The following is a 17,545-nucleotide window of genomic DNA, read 5'->3' as shown; positions in this document are numbered from 1 at the left end:
AGTCCCAAGTACATATGTACCTATTTTGTGTAAACTTTTCAGTTTTCATTTTTCATTCGAGTCAAAAATTACCTTGTCTAAACTTCGATCCCTCTTTTTTTCAAAATTCAATCCTTTAGATCTTCTATGTACATAGGTACTTGCAAAAATGAAAATAGAGTACTTCGTGAAATTTTCAAACATAAGTAAGTAGATCTCACCTCGGCTGATATTTTTTCGCTCAAGCCAACCACGTACCTGTCCTTCTATTACGTTCGATTTTCAATCCAGTCTTGACTCTTGAGTCTAGTATAGACTTGAACGAGCAAAGATTAAAAATAGCCATAGCAGAGGGTAGAATACAAAAGGCTACGTGTATTTCTCGTTGCAAGTGTGCGTGGTGAAGAGATAAGGAGTGAAACTTTTTCCGACTCATAGGCGACGTGATTGTTGCATTTACCAAGACCACGAGGGGGGAGGTGAATTAGGAGATAAAGATTCATGCTAATCGCAAATTCGCAACCAAATCAAACTGAAACTCACCACCAGTGTTCCTACTTGTACGGATAAATCCGTATCTGTCCGGATTTTCGAGATGTACGGATTGACTGTACGGATTGCCGTACGGATATTTCAAAAATACGGAAAAAATACGGATTTTCCATCTTTTTACCAATTTTTTACTCATTTTTATAGAAATTTCATCAGAAAAAGTATCAAATCATGAAATCATCAGAAAATTTTGTTTTTTGAAGCATTTTCAGGTGGTTTTGAATGCAATTTTCTCAAAATTTTGGCCCTCGCTTCGCTCGGGCTGTGGGTTATTTTTTGCCTCTATTTTAAAAAGGCAGTAAAAAGTGGAAATTTTTCAATTTTTTTCAATTTTTATTCGCATTTGGGCAAAATTTTGCTAAAAACTGCCAAATTTATTTTTGGGCGGTCAAATTTTTCATTTTGGCGCTTTTTTGTGCTTTATAAATCGTAAATTGGCGCTTCGACATCTCAAAAACCTGGCAACACCCGCCGATGCACCAAAAATGCACACCTTGGCCTTTTGAAAGTTGAATTTTCATTGCTTATGTTAGTTGTGTTAGATCAAAAAATGCGCTGTACGGATTTTTTTACGTACGGATTTTTTTTTCGATGAAAATACGGATTTTTGCGTTTTCGAGGTAGGAACACTGCTCACCACTCGACATTCGACTATCGACTAATCGAGTTCGCCTTCGCACAGTCGCACTTCGCAGTTGGCATTTATTCACCTTAGCGATCGCATTATTTATCTGTTATATTGCGTAATTTATGTTCGTGTCATCTAATGTAAAGATTTTTTCGACAATTTTGCGAGTTAGCACCTAAAATTCTCGCGATTTTAATGTATTAACCGGATCGTTTTCCGCGTTGGTTAATTACTAGTTTAAATTTCGTACTTCGGTGTCGATCTTTTGATGAAATGCGTGTCGACCAATCGGTTTTTGAACAAATTCGGTCATTTTTCCACTCTATTCGGTGCGCAACTCAACCGGTTCGGGCAATTGTTTCTGCTTTTTTGGATACCCTTTTTTTCCGAGCGTTCTATTCTATGCGCGGTCCAATTTCATCGCAATTTTATCAATCCTACGGTGTCGCAAAAATTGAATTTTTTTTTTCTTTTGTTCGTTAATTAAAATTTAATTTCGAAGTCGCGTTACGTAGCGAGTACATTCGCCTTGAATTTTGCAACAAGCTGGAAAATGTGGGTAAGTTATACTGATAACTTTATTTCAACAATATTAGGTAGATACGTAATGCTTCGGAATTGAATTCGTCGATTTATGTTACATTACAAGGTGTATTATTATTATTTTTCGACGTGAGAAACACGATAGGTACTGAATGTCAAAACACCAAAAATTGGTAATTTTTCTACAAACTTTTTTTAAAGGCTGACGTCATGATGTCGTGAATTTGTCACTTCCGAGTTCTTGAAAGTAAGACAAAATATTGCACCTATCCGAGAAACAATTCAAAAAAAAAATGTAACAATACTGATTAATATGAAACTCGATTGACTCAGAAACGTGAGTATTTCAAATCATTAAAAATACATTTCACCTGCGTTTTGAAAATCTCTCAAGTGAGAAATGAAATGTCAAAATGTTGTTACTCCATCTTTGTGATAATTCATCCTCCACATGAACTCGTTAATATAATGACGTAAGGGCTTCAATTGAAAGACGAGTCCCTCCCTCTTAGGAATTGCCGAAATCTGTTCCATAATTTTTCCACTGCGTTGGTACAGCATCCAGTAGCAGGATCAGGATCAATGAAGTGATTTTCGTGGACTACCACTTGGTGGCTATAATTCATTCCAGGAAGGGCAGTTATTCCGTTGTATGCAGCCCAATCATCGCTCTAAATAATTGATACAGGAGCAATATACATATGTACTCCTGGATTCATGGAAGGAGGGAGGCTGCTGAGCGATCTTTATGTATCACAATGACTGCTTGATTGGTGCTTTTTTGATACATGCCAAATACCCACACTTCTCTTAAAATTCTACCCTCATTATTTTTACTTTTTGACCATAAAATCTCATCAATTTCCACAATTTCATCACGTACTACGAATTCCTTTATGTATTAGCGAGATCTACGTTATTATTTTACTGAAACTACAGTGAATTGCAAGGTTTTCTCCATGACCAGATTCGATACTTATAATGAGCTTCTACGAACCTAAACGGAAAATCGAATGGATCTAAACTAAAGAAAAAAAAATAACTTTGCATCCTGTGACAACTTGTAATGAAATATATATTATGTATACTTAAATGAACCAATGTTTCTGGAAATTAATCAACAAAACAAATACCTAAAACATTTTACAAAAATTATATACCTAAATGAAAATTTTCAAACATTCAATCTATGTAATAATTCAAAAACAGGAATTTTTAGTGGGGGGGGGGGTCCTAAGGGTGAAGTCCCCTCCCCCGTACACTCACGAAATTATTATGAAGAATATGTCACAATAATAGTATAAATTACTAATAATTTAAATAGTATTGAGTCAAGTTGAATTTGTTCTGAATTTTCATGTTTGTTTACAATTTCTGCGAACAAAATCTGTAGGTACTTCCATTATTCATAGCTATACTTTCTATAAAATGTACATACCATTTCCTCACCAGAAGCTCTAAAATTAACTTGTGTAATTAAATTTCAATTTACTTTTCCAAAATAGGTACTACAAACAAAAGAACAAAATGTAAAAAAGCAGGAAGATAGAAATTAAACAAACATTCTTTCAATTGAGGCACTGAGATCAGTGAGATCACACTGTTAGGGAACAAAATGAATATGTTATTATTATACACTTTTAAATAATCAATTGTTGATTTACATTTTTAAAAAAACGTAGTTTGTTTCTAATGAATCCGGGATGGATCCGAAGGTGATGATTGTATATTTCAAATTACCAGATAGGTATAGGTAATTCAAGCTTACAGTATGATTCAAGCAGTTCAGCACTGTTTAATTTGTTGGACGCGGACGCTATAGTCTACTGAAATTTACAGGCTTCCTAGTAAAGAAATTGTCTCTGATTTCAAAACAAATCTTGAATAAATTCTTAACAATAGCAATATTTCCTCGAAAGTAGGCTTATTGGTGGATTCTACTCTACAAAATCCTCCACCCAAGGATGTTTATTGGGCTTTGACAATACATACTTCTTCCCATTAGCTGATTGTCGGTAACTCTTCCCATTCTTTTTCATAAATTTCTTCAGGTTTACCAAACGATTCAATACTTGCAAATATGTTTTGCAACTTAATTGCAGGAATTGTCACGGTATTCTGATGAATCATTAAGAATAAATTTCAGAGACATTACTCTTGGCGGTCGATACAATTGCGCTGGATTAGACAGAGGGGTCGGCAGCTTTCAAATTTTAAATTCCCATACGCCTCCTTCAATTTGATATTGGACAGTTTCAGAATTTTTTTTCTCACAAAACAGTACTAAAATACATTATACAATTAAATGGAATATATTCATGCGACCTTACTTACGATAAATCACATGATGCGCTTATTTCTACCAATTTCTTCGCTCTCGCTGATTCTTTTCTTCATGGCATCCATGATCTTGTGTTTTGTGAGTGTGCATGTGGTATGTACGTTATTAGTTCGCGTGGATTCCACCACTTCGTCAAGCTGATCGATGGTGGTTCTCATTCTGTGCTCTACAGTTGTCTGCATATCAAGTCTGTATGTTATGTTAAATATTGATTTTAACGTTAAGGGGGGGGGAGGTCCTGGATTTTGGAGAAAATTGGTGAGAAAATTGACTCTGAGAAGGGGATTAACTTGAAAATGTTTGAGCCCCCGGCTGTGCATTAGACTAACCGGAAGGCCTCAAATTGAGGTCATATTTGAAAAAAAACGTGCTTTTTGACCGGTGTTGTTACATACCTATTCATAATTAATGTGTAGGTAAAATAAATAAATAATTTAAAATGAGTAATAGTTACAGGGTGTCTGGTGAGTCGATGTCTAAACTTCAGATTTGTATGTAACCGGGTACGACTTCATTGAAAAACACAATTACATGGACAAGTTGCCTATAATTAACATTTAAGGGGCAACCGAGCTTTTAGGAAAACTGAGAAAAACGTATTTTTGACCTTGAGAATGGGTAATACTCTGGAAAATATGCAACATTTTTGAAATTGAAGGGGCTAGACATATTTCACATAACAAAAATTGAAAAAAACTTGAATTTGACGTTGGGAATGGGCAGTACTTTGGAAAATAAACAATTTTTGTAATTATGAATTTTAAAGTTGGGGAAAAATTCATAATGACAAAATTTGTTAGTTTTCCATACTACTGCCCATTCCCAAGGTCAAGAACAAGGTTTTCTTAATTTTTTTCTTTTAAAATGTTCATATTCACAAAATTTATTCATTTTCCAAAGTTACCACCCATTCCCAAGGTTAAAAAAACGTCTTTCGAAAATTTTTTCAAAGCTCGGTTGCCCCTTAAATTTTAAAGATGGGGTAATTGTCCATCTAACGTTTTTTTCAAGTCGTAGCTATACCAAATTGTATTCAAATCTGAAGTTTTGACATCCACTCACCAGACACTCATGTACTGTATTAAAGTATGATGTATTGTCGAATGTAGGCATTGATGTCATTTCATAACACATTATAATTTAAACGAAATCGAAAATGTTCGATTTTTCCCGCTCATTTTCATCAATGGTTGTTTTACATTAATGATCGATCGATTGGGATAAAAACAAACTCTCCGTACATCTTCGCAAATGCTTCCAAGTTTATTTGATCCAATGATATGGGATTTTTATGGGTATCATTTCTCCTTGGTTTGACCCGGTCAAAGGTCTCCTCGATTTCTTGTAAGTATTTTACCTTTTTTCCTCGCCTACGATTTACAATATTTACGGCTTCTTGATTACCATATGGTATCGGATTCGCTTATGGTGGTCCGTAAGTATGGGGGTTTGTTATGTTCAGAAACACAATAATGTTGAGCGCTCCAGGATCGATGAGGACATGGAGCAGCTTGATAAATCGAGCTAATTGTTCCTTAGGTTGTTCCACATGGACGTCATGAGTTGTAATCAAAATATTAATAGTACCTTACCTTCCTAATAGTACCGCAAAAGTGCTATTAAGTGGTCTTTGGTGATGCTCTATGTCAATGTTAAAAAGGATTAAAAAGCGTACAGAATCAAATTTTGATAATTTATCTCACTTTAGATAGGATAAATTGGGGCCTTTTCCCCCGTTTCACAAATACCTACCTACAAATGAATGGTGCTTGATGTGATAGCCTCGGGAAACTCCTTTTATTTTACGTCTAGCAATATTCTCCAGTAATTTGTTGATGGAGGATACCAACAAAGTACTTGAGATGGGTTCCTCCCTTATAAAATGAAGAATAATTGTTTTCGTTATAGTAATTCATGATTTTAACCAAACTTATTACCTGTTTTTAAAATATAAATCTTCGTTGTGGCGATATTATTGAGGAACAACACATGCTGATAAGCATCAGCATCAGCCACCATCACAGCAGCTTCAAAATCTTTCACTTTTTTGTGATGGATGGTTCGGTGGTTTGAGCTCAGAATTTTCGTTTTGGGGTTCAAAGTACATATGTACAACGAGACGTACTTTCTGAATGAAAATGAACCTGATGACAAATTTTGTATTTCATGACCATTTGTCGATTTTTGAGCTCATTTTCAAAACATATTAAACAATTTTTTTTCCACTAAAAAATAAGGGCAGACAGCAGTAACATTGTCAGTTTTGTATTGAAGAAAAAAAAATTACTTACCGAAAATAGATTTTTGCTTTCACAATAAGTGGACGGTATTATCTTGAAAGTAAATATTTTAAAACAAACAAGTATTTCTGGCCTCTTCCACTTCGAAGTTTGACAAAAATTCATAATGACAAAAGTTGTTTATTTTCTAAAGTATCTACTGCCAATTCCCAAGGTCAAAAACACGTTTTTTTTCAATTTTTTCTTATAAAATATTTCTATAGCCCCTCAAAGTAAGGCAAAAATTCATAATGACAAAATTTGTTTATTTTCCAAAGTACTAAGTACTATACCCATTCCCAAGGTCAAAAATACGTTGCTTACATTTTTTTTCTTCAAAACTCAGTTGCTTCTTAAATTTTAAAGATAGGCAACTTGTACATATAACGTTTTTTTAAGTCGTACCCGGTTATATCAAAATCTGATGTTTTGGCATCTACTCACCAGACACACTGAACCAATTTCATAACTTTGAAACGTAAACAAACATATAGGAGAATAACGGTTATTATAAAACAGAGAAAAAATCTCAAGAATGGTCACAGCAGACCGTAACGTAACGCTAACGTAATTTGTAACGTAACAAAGCATAAGTAATAACGTAAACATAAATGAAAGAAACAGTTCGGTTTCTGTAATCTTAAGGGAAAGTGAGGGGACCAGGGAGATTCCTCCAACTGTAGGCAATTAAGTATATTTTGAACGTATTCTTTTTATCAGCAAGTTTGTCGACAAAAACCCATGTACCTATACGTTGGTAATTTCGTTTTTGTTAGAAGAGGAGAGAAGTTTATTTTGCTCAAATGAATTATACAATTTTTCGTATAACTGGTGCATTGTGATTGTTTGCCTTTCGATCGAGAAAAGAAATAACCCCGTTCGTTACATTTACTCATGTATTTTACTAGATTTTTAATATTTTCAAATGGTTGGCAAATTGCAAGTACATGTGAGTATATGTATGACATGACAGTTTATTTACATCAATCTTTGGTCAACGTGAAAATATTTTGACGAATTCGATGTTTGAGGAGTATTTCGCTGCATAATTTTGTAGGGTTGAAGTCCTCGTTTAACCTAACGGTCTTGCAAAAAAATTACTTGACTCGCCTGATCCGCCTCCGCCGCCGCTATTGACGGTGAGAGAACTATTCGCTGGCAAAGGTAGAATGGTGACTACGGACGGCAATGCATCGATGACAGCCGGTTGACTGGTGGTGGGCGAAGGTATAATGTTGGTTCCTGGAGTAAGGGTGGGCGAGGTGTCAATGGCCGGCCTGTTGATCGGCGTCGAACTGACTTTGGGGAAACCAAAATTTCTGGGCACAGCTCTAGCTCGTAGCTGAAAACTACCGTATTGAATAGTTGTGCTGATTACGGCCACATTGGTATCCGTGAATGTTGGAAACATTTCGAATTCGTTACCGGCCAATACGCGACCGCATTCTCTGTAGATAGGTACAACAAGTTAGATCCGAGTCGATGATTTTGTAGTGCTTAAGTGCTAAAAAAAAAAGTTTACAGCTCAACTTACTTTTTTAATAGCGTTATACTGCCGTCTGTTTTCACGTCGTGCAGTTCCAAGCAAGGTGGTGGATTGCTGTTGACTTCTTTGCCGAATAGATGTACCTCTGCGACTACTATTTCTATTCTCGTATTCGGATCGCTCTCCAAAGTGAAAACGCATTCGTCTGGTGAAATTGTAGCGTAAGAGTATCAATACTTGAATGTCAACCATTGGCAAGAACAAGATAAAACTAGGTTCGAGTATTACCGAATTTAGATAATGGATTTCCTTCGTATTGGTACGTTATCCAATTCTGATTGAAAGCTGTAGGTATGTTGGGTACCCAGAAAGCGGACTGACACGGCGCCAAAGACCATAAAATTGATGTTTGCGTTTGCGTTATAATTGTTGCATCGGATTGGGCTAAGGACTGCAGTACACGATCGACGATCGACATGAAATATAGCAGCAAGTGACGTCTGTTGAAAAACCTGCGTTAAAAAATATTTCGGTTACAAACTCTTTTCGAAACTCGCTCATATTTTTACCCTTATTATTTGTGTAATTTTGACGTGAACGTATGGCAGCACCCTAACTCTGTAGCCAAATCCTCGCGAATTTCTCTTCGTTTTTAATAGATTAAAAAATTATTACGTTGAGTTGGGTGCGAAAATTTTCAAATGGTTCAAAATTCATGTCATAATTTAGTAGGTAAGTAGATTGTCAAGAATATACGTGTAAAAAAAGTACTTGTATCTTGTGAAGTTTTTTTTTTTTTTTTTTTTTTTGTGCAAAATAGTCAAAATAGAGAAAATTGCATTGAAAAAAATATTTTGCTGAATATGCAGTAAGGACAATACAATTTGTAGGTTGCTAAGTTGGGATTTTCCACCTCCTCCCTCTCCCCAAAGTTGTTACCTCGGATAAGAAACTAATTCCCTATTTCTTATTTCACGTCTATCTGTAAAAAAATAGTACCGGTTGCCCCTACCCCCCCCCGTTGATTTTTTTAATATGCAAAAAAAAGGTCTGTTTATGTAAATTCTTTGTTTCTGCTTCAGAATTTTTCTGAATATTCCCCTTCACTAGAAAAAACTTTCCTCGACTTTTCAAACAATATTGGCTCTCTAGTAATGGGGCCACTCAATGTTTGAGAAAATCACAAAAAATGTGAATAAACCAAAATTAGGGAAAATTTGTTGAAAATATCTCATTTCCACATTGAAATAGTCCTATATAAGCTTCTTTTCAAGAAAAAACTATTGTTGGACCCCCAAATGATATTGGCTCTCTTGTATTGAGTCCCCCAAATTTGGGAAGAATAAAAAAAAATTGAAAAAATTGATGTACACATGTGGAAGTTTTTCGAAAATTTTTCATTCGTGTGCAGAATCTTTCTGAATAAGCACGTTTTCAAGACCTCCCCCCCCCCGTCTTCCAAATCATGCTGGTTCCCTGGCTGTAAAGCCCCTCAAAGTTGAAAAAAAAATGAAAAATTCAAATCTGTACACATTTTTTGAAAATGTTTTATTTCTGAGCAGAGTTTTTTTAGATAACCACTTTTTCAAGAAAAACACTCTTTGGTCTTCCAAATGATGTTGGTCCCCTTTTATGAAACGCCCAAAATTGAAAAATATCGAGAAAGATGAAAATTGTTATCTGTAGGTACATACATACAAATGAATTGAAAATTTTTCATCTCTGAGCAGAATGCTTCTAGTGAATTCTTTTTTCCAGAAAAACCTTTCCTCAGCCCCCCCCCTTCAATGCTGACTACCTACATTAGAGCCTACAAAGTCGATTTTTTTTGTTGGAGGTAAAGTCTACTCTGCGAGGAAAGTTTCAAATCATGGATATGTTTTTTGCTGTAGGAGAGACTGGTGCACAGTGAGTCAGTGCAAATAGCTCATAGGGATTTTTTTTCCAAAGTAATCACACTGAAAATACTGTAAAATGAATTTCCATCATCGAGCCAAATACGAACCTCTTTGGTTGATGGGAACCTCAGTAAAAAAAATATTCGAGAGATTTTTTACCAAAAGTAATTTTTTCATAGGTTTTGAATCATTTTTTTCTAGGTGAAAAAAATATCCGAAAATTTTGAAAAGTGGATTAAAAGTAAGTACCTACATAAGTAGATACATACTAAACATCCATTTGCATAATATCCTAAAAAAATCCACAATGAATTGAAATTTCAATTTTTTTTTGGCTATCTTGAGAAAAAAATTCTATGAACGTACACAGTGAGACCCTCATTATAGTTTTTGCACGATGCGCGATAAAACTATATTGTTTTCACTTTTTAGTTTTTCATGGTGGTAGTTTCAACTTGGAGCCAATCAGCGGACAGTATTTCAATAAATAGCCAATCAGCGAGTAGAATTTCAATAAAGCCAATTAGAGATTATGATTTAATTATAATGTGCATAGTAATATTTTGGCGCCAAATTCGAAGAAGTTACCAGCAGTTGGTGCGTGGTGATTAGAAATTTTAGTACTGTATCCATCTTTCTGCGCAATTTTTGAATGGCAACAAATTTATGAATTTTCAGTTTATAGTCATCAACTAACAGTATTTCGACATAAGGCAATCAGCAAATTACTGTTCATCAAAATCAAACTTTTGAATTTCAGTATTTTTTTATTCATGTACGAATGATTTCATTTAATTGAATGTTTTAATGTACGAGAAAATTTGAATTCATTTTAATAAGAGTAGTAGGTCTAGGTACGCTCTATTTTATAAATTATAAGAAAATATCCAGAAATGAAAAATCAGCATCCTGCTTCATGTTGATATTTAAAAGCAAACTTAGCAATTAATGCAACCATCAACCAATATGGTATACGGTGAAAGCAAAATGCAAAAACTATCTTGCAATCAGCGAATAGCTGATGGCTTGTTTCAATTTCGTAATCAATAACATTTTATCAGCTGGCTTGTAAGAAAAAAGAAAAAAAGTCAATGTACAAATAAAAAATATTTCTGTGAGAAAAAAATTCTCTTTCCAAATTCCAATGGTGTATTCATTAAAAAAATTGCTTCAGTAGTTTCCATCGTAGACCCAAAATAAACTTTCCCGCCTCTCAAAACGTCAATAAGTCTTCTGTGAAAATTTGACATAATTTTATTATAATAGTACATACATATACATAAAAGCTCTTGAAAGTCAGACTTGAGATCTAAACGTCCATTTCAATGTTTCTCAAAGTCGAAATGTCAGAAATTGGTCCTTTTTCTACATACAAGTATTTAAAAGTCTAAGATTGACAAAATCCAAGGATCAAAATAAATACCTAGAAGAAAAAAAAAATGTAAAAATATTCATTTTTTTTTTTTATTTTTTGAGGCAGGGGACCAAGTTTCACTTTTTCATTGTGTACATACGTATAAAGGTCGTAAAATATTTAACAGCATTTTCAATGAAAATGGACCAAATATAAGGATTATAATGTAATAAGAAAAGTGTAAGATGTTTTCCCCAATTTTTATATATTTTGAAATGGGGAGGGGGGCGTGCTTCCTTGCACGACTTATTTTTATTAACGTGATAGGAGAAATTTTTCTCATGAAGCCCGAAAATATTAGGGCTTCGTCAAGTATTTTTTTCACAAGTAGGTAAGTATAAATGAAAGCTCTCCTCTCTAATCCACTGGTTATATGTATGTAGTGTTGGGTGGAGATAGGGCACTAAAATTGATATTTATACCTACAGGGTGCCCAGAAATATCGAGTACCCCAAAGAAAGTTTTTCATTAAAAATATAGGTTGGCAACGTGAAATAGATGCATATGATTGGTGGAATGTTATCTCTCCAATCCAACAACCAATCATGTGCTATCATTATTATCATTCACTGTGACCAACCGAAGTATTTTAGAAGAAAACTTTTTTAGGGGTACTCGATATTTCTGGACACCCTGTAAGTTGATTTTATCTAAATAAGGACTTGACTAAGGTGTTGAAACTAGAAAGTCCACAATTTTAAAAATTGTATCTGATACTTATATACTTCGATTTTTTCATATTTTGTAAAATTAGGGGGCTCACCGACACCACTTATTTTTCACCGAAGGGGCTAAAAATTTCATGGCGTGATTTTTCTATATGTACTTGACGTAACAACTTTAGGGGATGGGAACGGGAAACAAAAAAAAAAAATTCCACCATACGAGTACACATTATAAATAAGGTACATCCTTGTATGCAGTATGTACCTATACTACTGGAACCTCTTATCTACTCATGTTAGCACTTCTACTTACTTAAATGGATTCATATTACAGGTAAAGTGTACGGATCAGTTAGCACAGGTTATTTCGTGTTGAGTAGATCCTCTTTAAGGTAATTCCGGAATTTTTTTCTTAGTATCTCGGCGTCGTCGGTACAAACGTATCCAAATATATGGCAAAAAACTTCAACCCATCGACAAGTATTGCACCATTACTGCGAGTTTATCGTTAGGTCCGCGAACACGTAAAAATTGAGAAAACGAATGAGCATTGACAACTTACGAACTTGGTATAAATGTTATGTATGCAACTATGGTGTGAAAAAATACCTAGGTATATTCAACTCGTTATTTTCTCCTCGTTTTCCTTTCCCCACCTTTATATTTGAAATTACGCGAAAGTTTGCGGCTTGCCGCCAACCCGTATTGTAAATTGATTTAGAGTTGCATTTCCAGCATAGGGGCATTTTGATAAGATGCGGAGAAAACATTGTCGAACATTAATCCGAGTACCTACCTAAGCGTATCGGGCTTTCGAATTCCATGTGTCTAGCCTATGTAAATATGTACCTAATACTTTAACAAAAAAAAAAAAAAATACCCACAACAGATCGCTTACCATTTATTCTTCCACGTAAACTCTTCTCATCACGTGGTACGAGTACAAAAATCTAGACACCGACACGTTCGATGAAAAAAATTTCAAAACACTTGGCACTCTATAATAAACCATACCAGGGAACTAAACCTCCTCTGCTCTGCTCGCATCAACCCAAATCGTGTAACTTTTACGACTGCATATTTCTGCAAAAGTTGGAATTAAAAATTGCTCCCGCGCGGATTTATAAGATTTCCGCCAAAAAGTATGCACTCTTTCCATTCGCATCTCGACACGAATGGATATCTAAGCGAATAAAACAGCGAAACTGTGTGTAGTACTAAAGCTGTTCGTCATCTAGCTGAATTATACGCTTTTATAAAGCATACAGTGCCATATCCATATACGACGAATACACCACACAGAGTGCACACGTATCACATAATATATCGAAAAATGCACAATCTTTGGGATTATTCGCGAAACGAATTTGATTATATGGGTTTTCTACTCTCTCTCTCTTTATTTTGGTTCATAAATCAGATCAATTCACTTTTACTACTTCGGTTCCCGGTTCGGCGGTTGTATCGTTCCAAGGGTTTTCTTATATTTCGCTATATTGGTGCGATTTCGTTATCTTTTCAGCAAGCTGAGTTGGTTGGTATAGTCTTCTCGAGTACCTACACCACGTTGCTATATTATTGGTCTTTTATAGTATGGTACTATAAGAGTATAATATGTAGGATACACGTATTATATAAAGTAAACTACGAAATACTTACTATTTGTACGTTATCTTTGGGATGGCGTGTAGTAAGTATCGTTTAACCTTACACAAAGGCAACTTTTCGAGAATATAATTAAATACGCCCGAGTATTTTTGCGGATTAACTTCATCAATGTGAACTAGTCGAAAGTTTCATTATAAACTAGCGATTTAGAAAGATAGGTAGGTTGGTAGTGAGCGACTAGCTATACCTAGGTAATCTTGAAAACGCCAACTGCTAACTTCAAAGAAATATCGTACGTATAATCATCTTATATACCATACTCTGTAGCTGAAAACTTTTATTATTAAAAATACCTACTCTCCCGGTACAATGTTGTGAATTTTGAAATAAATCTCGTCGATATATAGGTACGAAGTACGAACGTACAGCTAGACCAAGAGGTATATCTACTATATAAGCTCGTCGATGCTATACACAGTTTAAAATTCTCGCACGGTATTTTATCATTGACACGTAATACCTCTCTATGGTATATTTTGCACCCTGCTCTCTCATCCTTGTCATCTTTCTTTACCTAGCTCTACTGTACGTTTTGGTATCAAGTTCGGAAATTATTTTAATCGACACGTTATATACTACAACGACGAACGGTAGTGGTATAGTGTACCTACTACTCGTTGTTACCTTTAGCCAAATAATGTACTACCGATTGTCTCTCTAACCCTTCTACCTTACCCCCTGGCTGACTCAGCTCGCCGGGCGTAAAACCGCATCTTGTCAAGATATTTGAAAAGTTGTAGTTTTACTACCCGCTGGTAACAAGTAGTACGTACACTACTAAAAGCCAAAATCTGTGATAATGTAGTGTATTACTCGTCGTGACGTGCTCTGAATTTAACTAACTCGTATAATGACGATAATGCCGCCGAATATAAATGTTTTTATCAAGTTGTTTCCGTCCCTTGAAAGGATGATGGTGGCGTGCGCCAAACTAAAGGACCACTATTTGTAATATTGTACTCCGGAGAATGGGTTCAAGAAAACCTTGACGCGTAATGGATTTTACTCGAGAGCAGTACCCCTTGGCCCTGGCCCTGTCTCCTGTTTAGCTCTTTTGGTCTACGCAGACGAAAATGTTGTACCATCGACGTTCATTTCATACTAAATAAAAATTTACATACAATAAAACAACACTTCCCTCGTACTCCACCTCCTCATCGCCATGTAAACCCAATCCCAATTCTGAAATAGGTTAGCCTCTGCGAAACCTACGTACGTATTCGTAGCAACTAAGCTACGTTGCTACGACGATGAGGAAAAACTAGAAAATTACACCGGCAAAGCTCTTTTAAAAATTGGCTAGCGACTTTGAAAAGGGGTAATCATTTCGATATAACTACAAAGCTTTTTCTTTGCCAGGCTAACTCGCCCGTTTTATTGACCATCGACGTTAAGAGGGTGGCGAGCTACTACTACTACTACGCCAGGAAGGAAATCAGAAATAGAACACAAATATCAATACGATTATAATAAATGATCCCAAGTGATTAATTGATCGCTATGGGAGTAGTACTTTATACTAAAGAGAGAGATAGAGTGAGAGACGCGCGTATAGAGGGCGAAATGCGAAAAAAAATCTCTCCAAGAGCTGTAACAGATCCAGGAACATAGAAATTTAAGAAGATTAATGAACTGATAATGTTACGTACAATAAGTATACGCCAACTATTTGAAATTTTTTCCTTTTTTTTCTCTCGTTGAGAAAGAGAGAGGATATTTTTTTCCACTTGATAATTGGCTCGCGGTAATGAAAAATATGATGATTTTTTTTTTTAGATGAAATGTTGTTGGAATTGGTGTTATTTGTACCTGTGAACTTTTTATTGCGATTTCATCCCCCTTTTCATGCTATTGAAAGCTGATTACTTCTATGAACGCGAAAAGGAGTAGGTATCCTTATAAAAATTATACACTAGATGTAATCTTGCAGTTTGCACAGAAAAAAATATTTGTTTACTTACATGGAATATTACGTTATATATTCGATTCGTATACATAAAAAATTTTAAACTAGACGAAGCGAGTTCAAAAGATCACCCAAAGTACATCACAAGCAAAAATTTTAGGTGCTGAAGCGTTTTTTTTCGATTTTTGGCGAATTTTCGAAAATCAAAAAATCAAATTTAGGTCGAAAAAAAGTAGGTACATATATATAAAAAAAATGAAATTTCGTCAAGTCGACCCGAAAAGCTGAAATTTGGTATGTGTATTCCTATTTTTTGACCCCCGAAATCAAATGGAAATAGTTTCAAATTGTTTAAAGTAGTTCTAAAGCATTGAGCAGATTTTTGACTGTTGAAATCACAATCGAATTTTTTCTATGGTAATGAAGTTGGAGAATTTAAATTTATTTTCAAGCAACAATCACATTCATGTGCTCAAGTTGATTCAGACAGTAGTGTTTGTTTATGGCACTTTTTTGAAAGTGTGGAGTTTGCTTAATGTAGTTGGAGGTTTCCGATCGATTGCTTAAAACCATCTCCAATCAACTTAGTGTATTGAGACTAGGACCTGGAGCGAATTACAGCTTTCCAACTTTGATTGACGCTATTTTGTGAAAATTTTAACTTCCTAAAATTTTCTGAAGGCCGCGAACTGCTTAAAACGAGTTGAAACTGTTTTCATTAATTTTGGGGGGGGGGGGTGGTGGAAGTAGAGCACATACCAAATTTTAAATTTTCATATCAGTTAAGTGAAATTTTATTCATTTTTATTTATTACCTATATTTATTTTCAATTAATTTATTTAGAATCTAGGTCTAAGTATTGAATTTCAAGGTGATGTCGACGTCTTTTGATATTATTTTATTCGTCGCATCATTTCCATCATCGCTCATCCTTATCGAGTTATGATAATCGCCCTTTGAGGCCTTTAGTACATACTTACATCAGACTAGGTTTGCTGTCTGTAATACTACTGTACCTAGTGATATACTTATCGTACGAAGAGCTGTTCACAAATTCCTACGTTTGTGGCATCAAAGTGATCTATGTATTAGAAATATTGGTCCAAATTCGATCAAATGAATCGGTCAGTGCAGAAAGGGCATAAGTCCATTTTTGCGTTTTTCAGGAATAACAAAAAACTGATTCATTCAAAAATCAAAAAATTTCAGTAAACATGCTTAAGGTCATTGAAAGAGGACCCCAAGACACAACTTTTAGCGCAGTTTCCAAAAAAAAATATTCACGTGCGCCAGTGCTGTTGCTGCCTAAACAAATGGGACTTAGACCCTTTCTGCACTGAATTGACAAAATTTCTTTCGAAATTTCTCGGGCACGAATGGGGCTTGATTCTACATCTAAGTACATCATTTAGACTGCTATCCCGTTTAAATTGACCAAAAACCCCTTGAGTTCTAAGACTTTTTGTCGAAGTTGTTAATTTTTTCATCATTTTTCAGTTCAGAGATTAACTTAAATTTCAAAAAATGGTCTTCTCAAAAATGTTAGTTATTTTTCAAGGAATTTAAAAAATTTTACAAAAAAGTCATAAATGCGGATCCGCCCTTTTTCTGCGCCCAAATACCACTTTCCCGGCAGTTTTGCGGAAATCTGACATCACCAGTCGATCCGCCATACTTTGAAACCCCCATTTCCGCAAAAAAAATTTTTTTCAAAAATGTGACTTGTTACCTTTCTGCACTGACCGATTCAAATATGTCTGTGACACTTTCACATCCATTGCAGTTGTCACATTTTTCATAGATTTATGGCAAAAGCCACCGTTGAGGCGAACGCTGGCGGAGAATACGTTGGTGATTGCGGGCACCTTTTTTTCGGCGGAGGTTCAACATTTATCTTGTCATCGTCCGAATCACTTAAGTTGACGGCGTAGAAGGCGACGATAGCGACGATGAACTACTCGGCGATGCAACGGATTTTTTCTCTTCGTCCTCTTCGTAAGACGTGACGGAATTTGCCGGTGATTTCGGTGAGCTCGAATCGTCAGCCATTTTATTCTGTAAAAATAGCACTTTATCACAATAATAGTGCGTTTTCAAAAATTTGCACTTCTGTGTCACACCACACGTTTTGCTCTTTTGAACCCAAAAGTTGATCTTCAAAAATTCACTAGAAATTTATTGAGAT

At 35.2% G+C, this 17,545-nt stretch overlaps 1 protein-coding gene and 1 long non-coding RNA gene across 2 annotated transcripts in view; one reads left to right on the top strand and one right to left on the bottom strand.

The window, feature by feature from the left end:
* The first annotated feature begins 1,164 nt into the window (after window positions 1-1,164).
* LOC135835517 (uncharacterized) overlaps window positions 1,165-17,545 on the top strand; it is a 236,458-nt gene continuing 220,077 nt past the window's right edge. Inside the window, exon 1 of the long non-coding RNA XR_010556901.1 lies at window positions 1,165-1,718. This is a non-coding gene — a long non-coding RNA (uncharacterized LOC135835517). The remainder of the gene's footprint in view (window positions 1,719-17,545) is intronic.
* Window positions 7,073-12,401, bottom strand: LOC135835490 (uncharacterized). Its single transcript, XM_065349757.1, has 4 exons — window positions 12,099-12,401; window positions 8,097-8,320; window positions 7,857-8,013; window positions 7,073-7,770 (listed from the first exon to the last, which is right to left on the bottom strand). The coding sequence occupies exons 1-4, from the start codon at window positions 12,110-12,112 to the stop codon at window positions 7,395-7,397; spliced, it is 771 nt and encodes a 256-aa protein (XP_065205829.1). The 5' UTR covers window positions 12,113-12,401; the 3' UTR covers window positions 7,073-7,394.

Source organism: Planococcus citri, chromosome 2, assembly GCF_950023065.1.
Source record: "Planococcus citri chromosome 2, ihPlaCitr1.1, whole genome shotgun sequence".
NCBI classification, from domain to species: domain Eukaryota; kingdom Metazoa; phylum Arthropoda; class Insecta; order Hemiptera; family Pseudococcidae; genus Planococcus; species Planococcus citri.
Note: the sequence above shows the minus strand (reverse complement) of the source record. Positions and strands in the feature narration are given on the sequence as shown.

Excerpts from the sequence above, each read along its gene's own strand:
- LOC135835490 (XM_065349757.1), bottom strand. Across the intron at positions 8,014-8,096 it reads AAATCCATTATCTAAATTCG|ACGAATGCGTTTTCACTTTG; the intron begins GTAATACTCGAA and ends CAATTTCACCAG. Across the intron at positions 7,771-7,856 it reads AGTATAACGCTATTAAAAAA|AGAATGCGGTCGCGTATTGG; the intron begins GTAAGTTGAGCT and ends ACCTATCTACAG.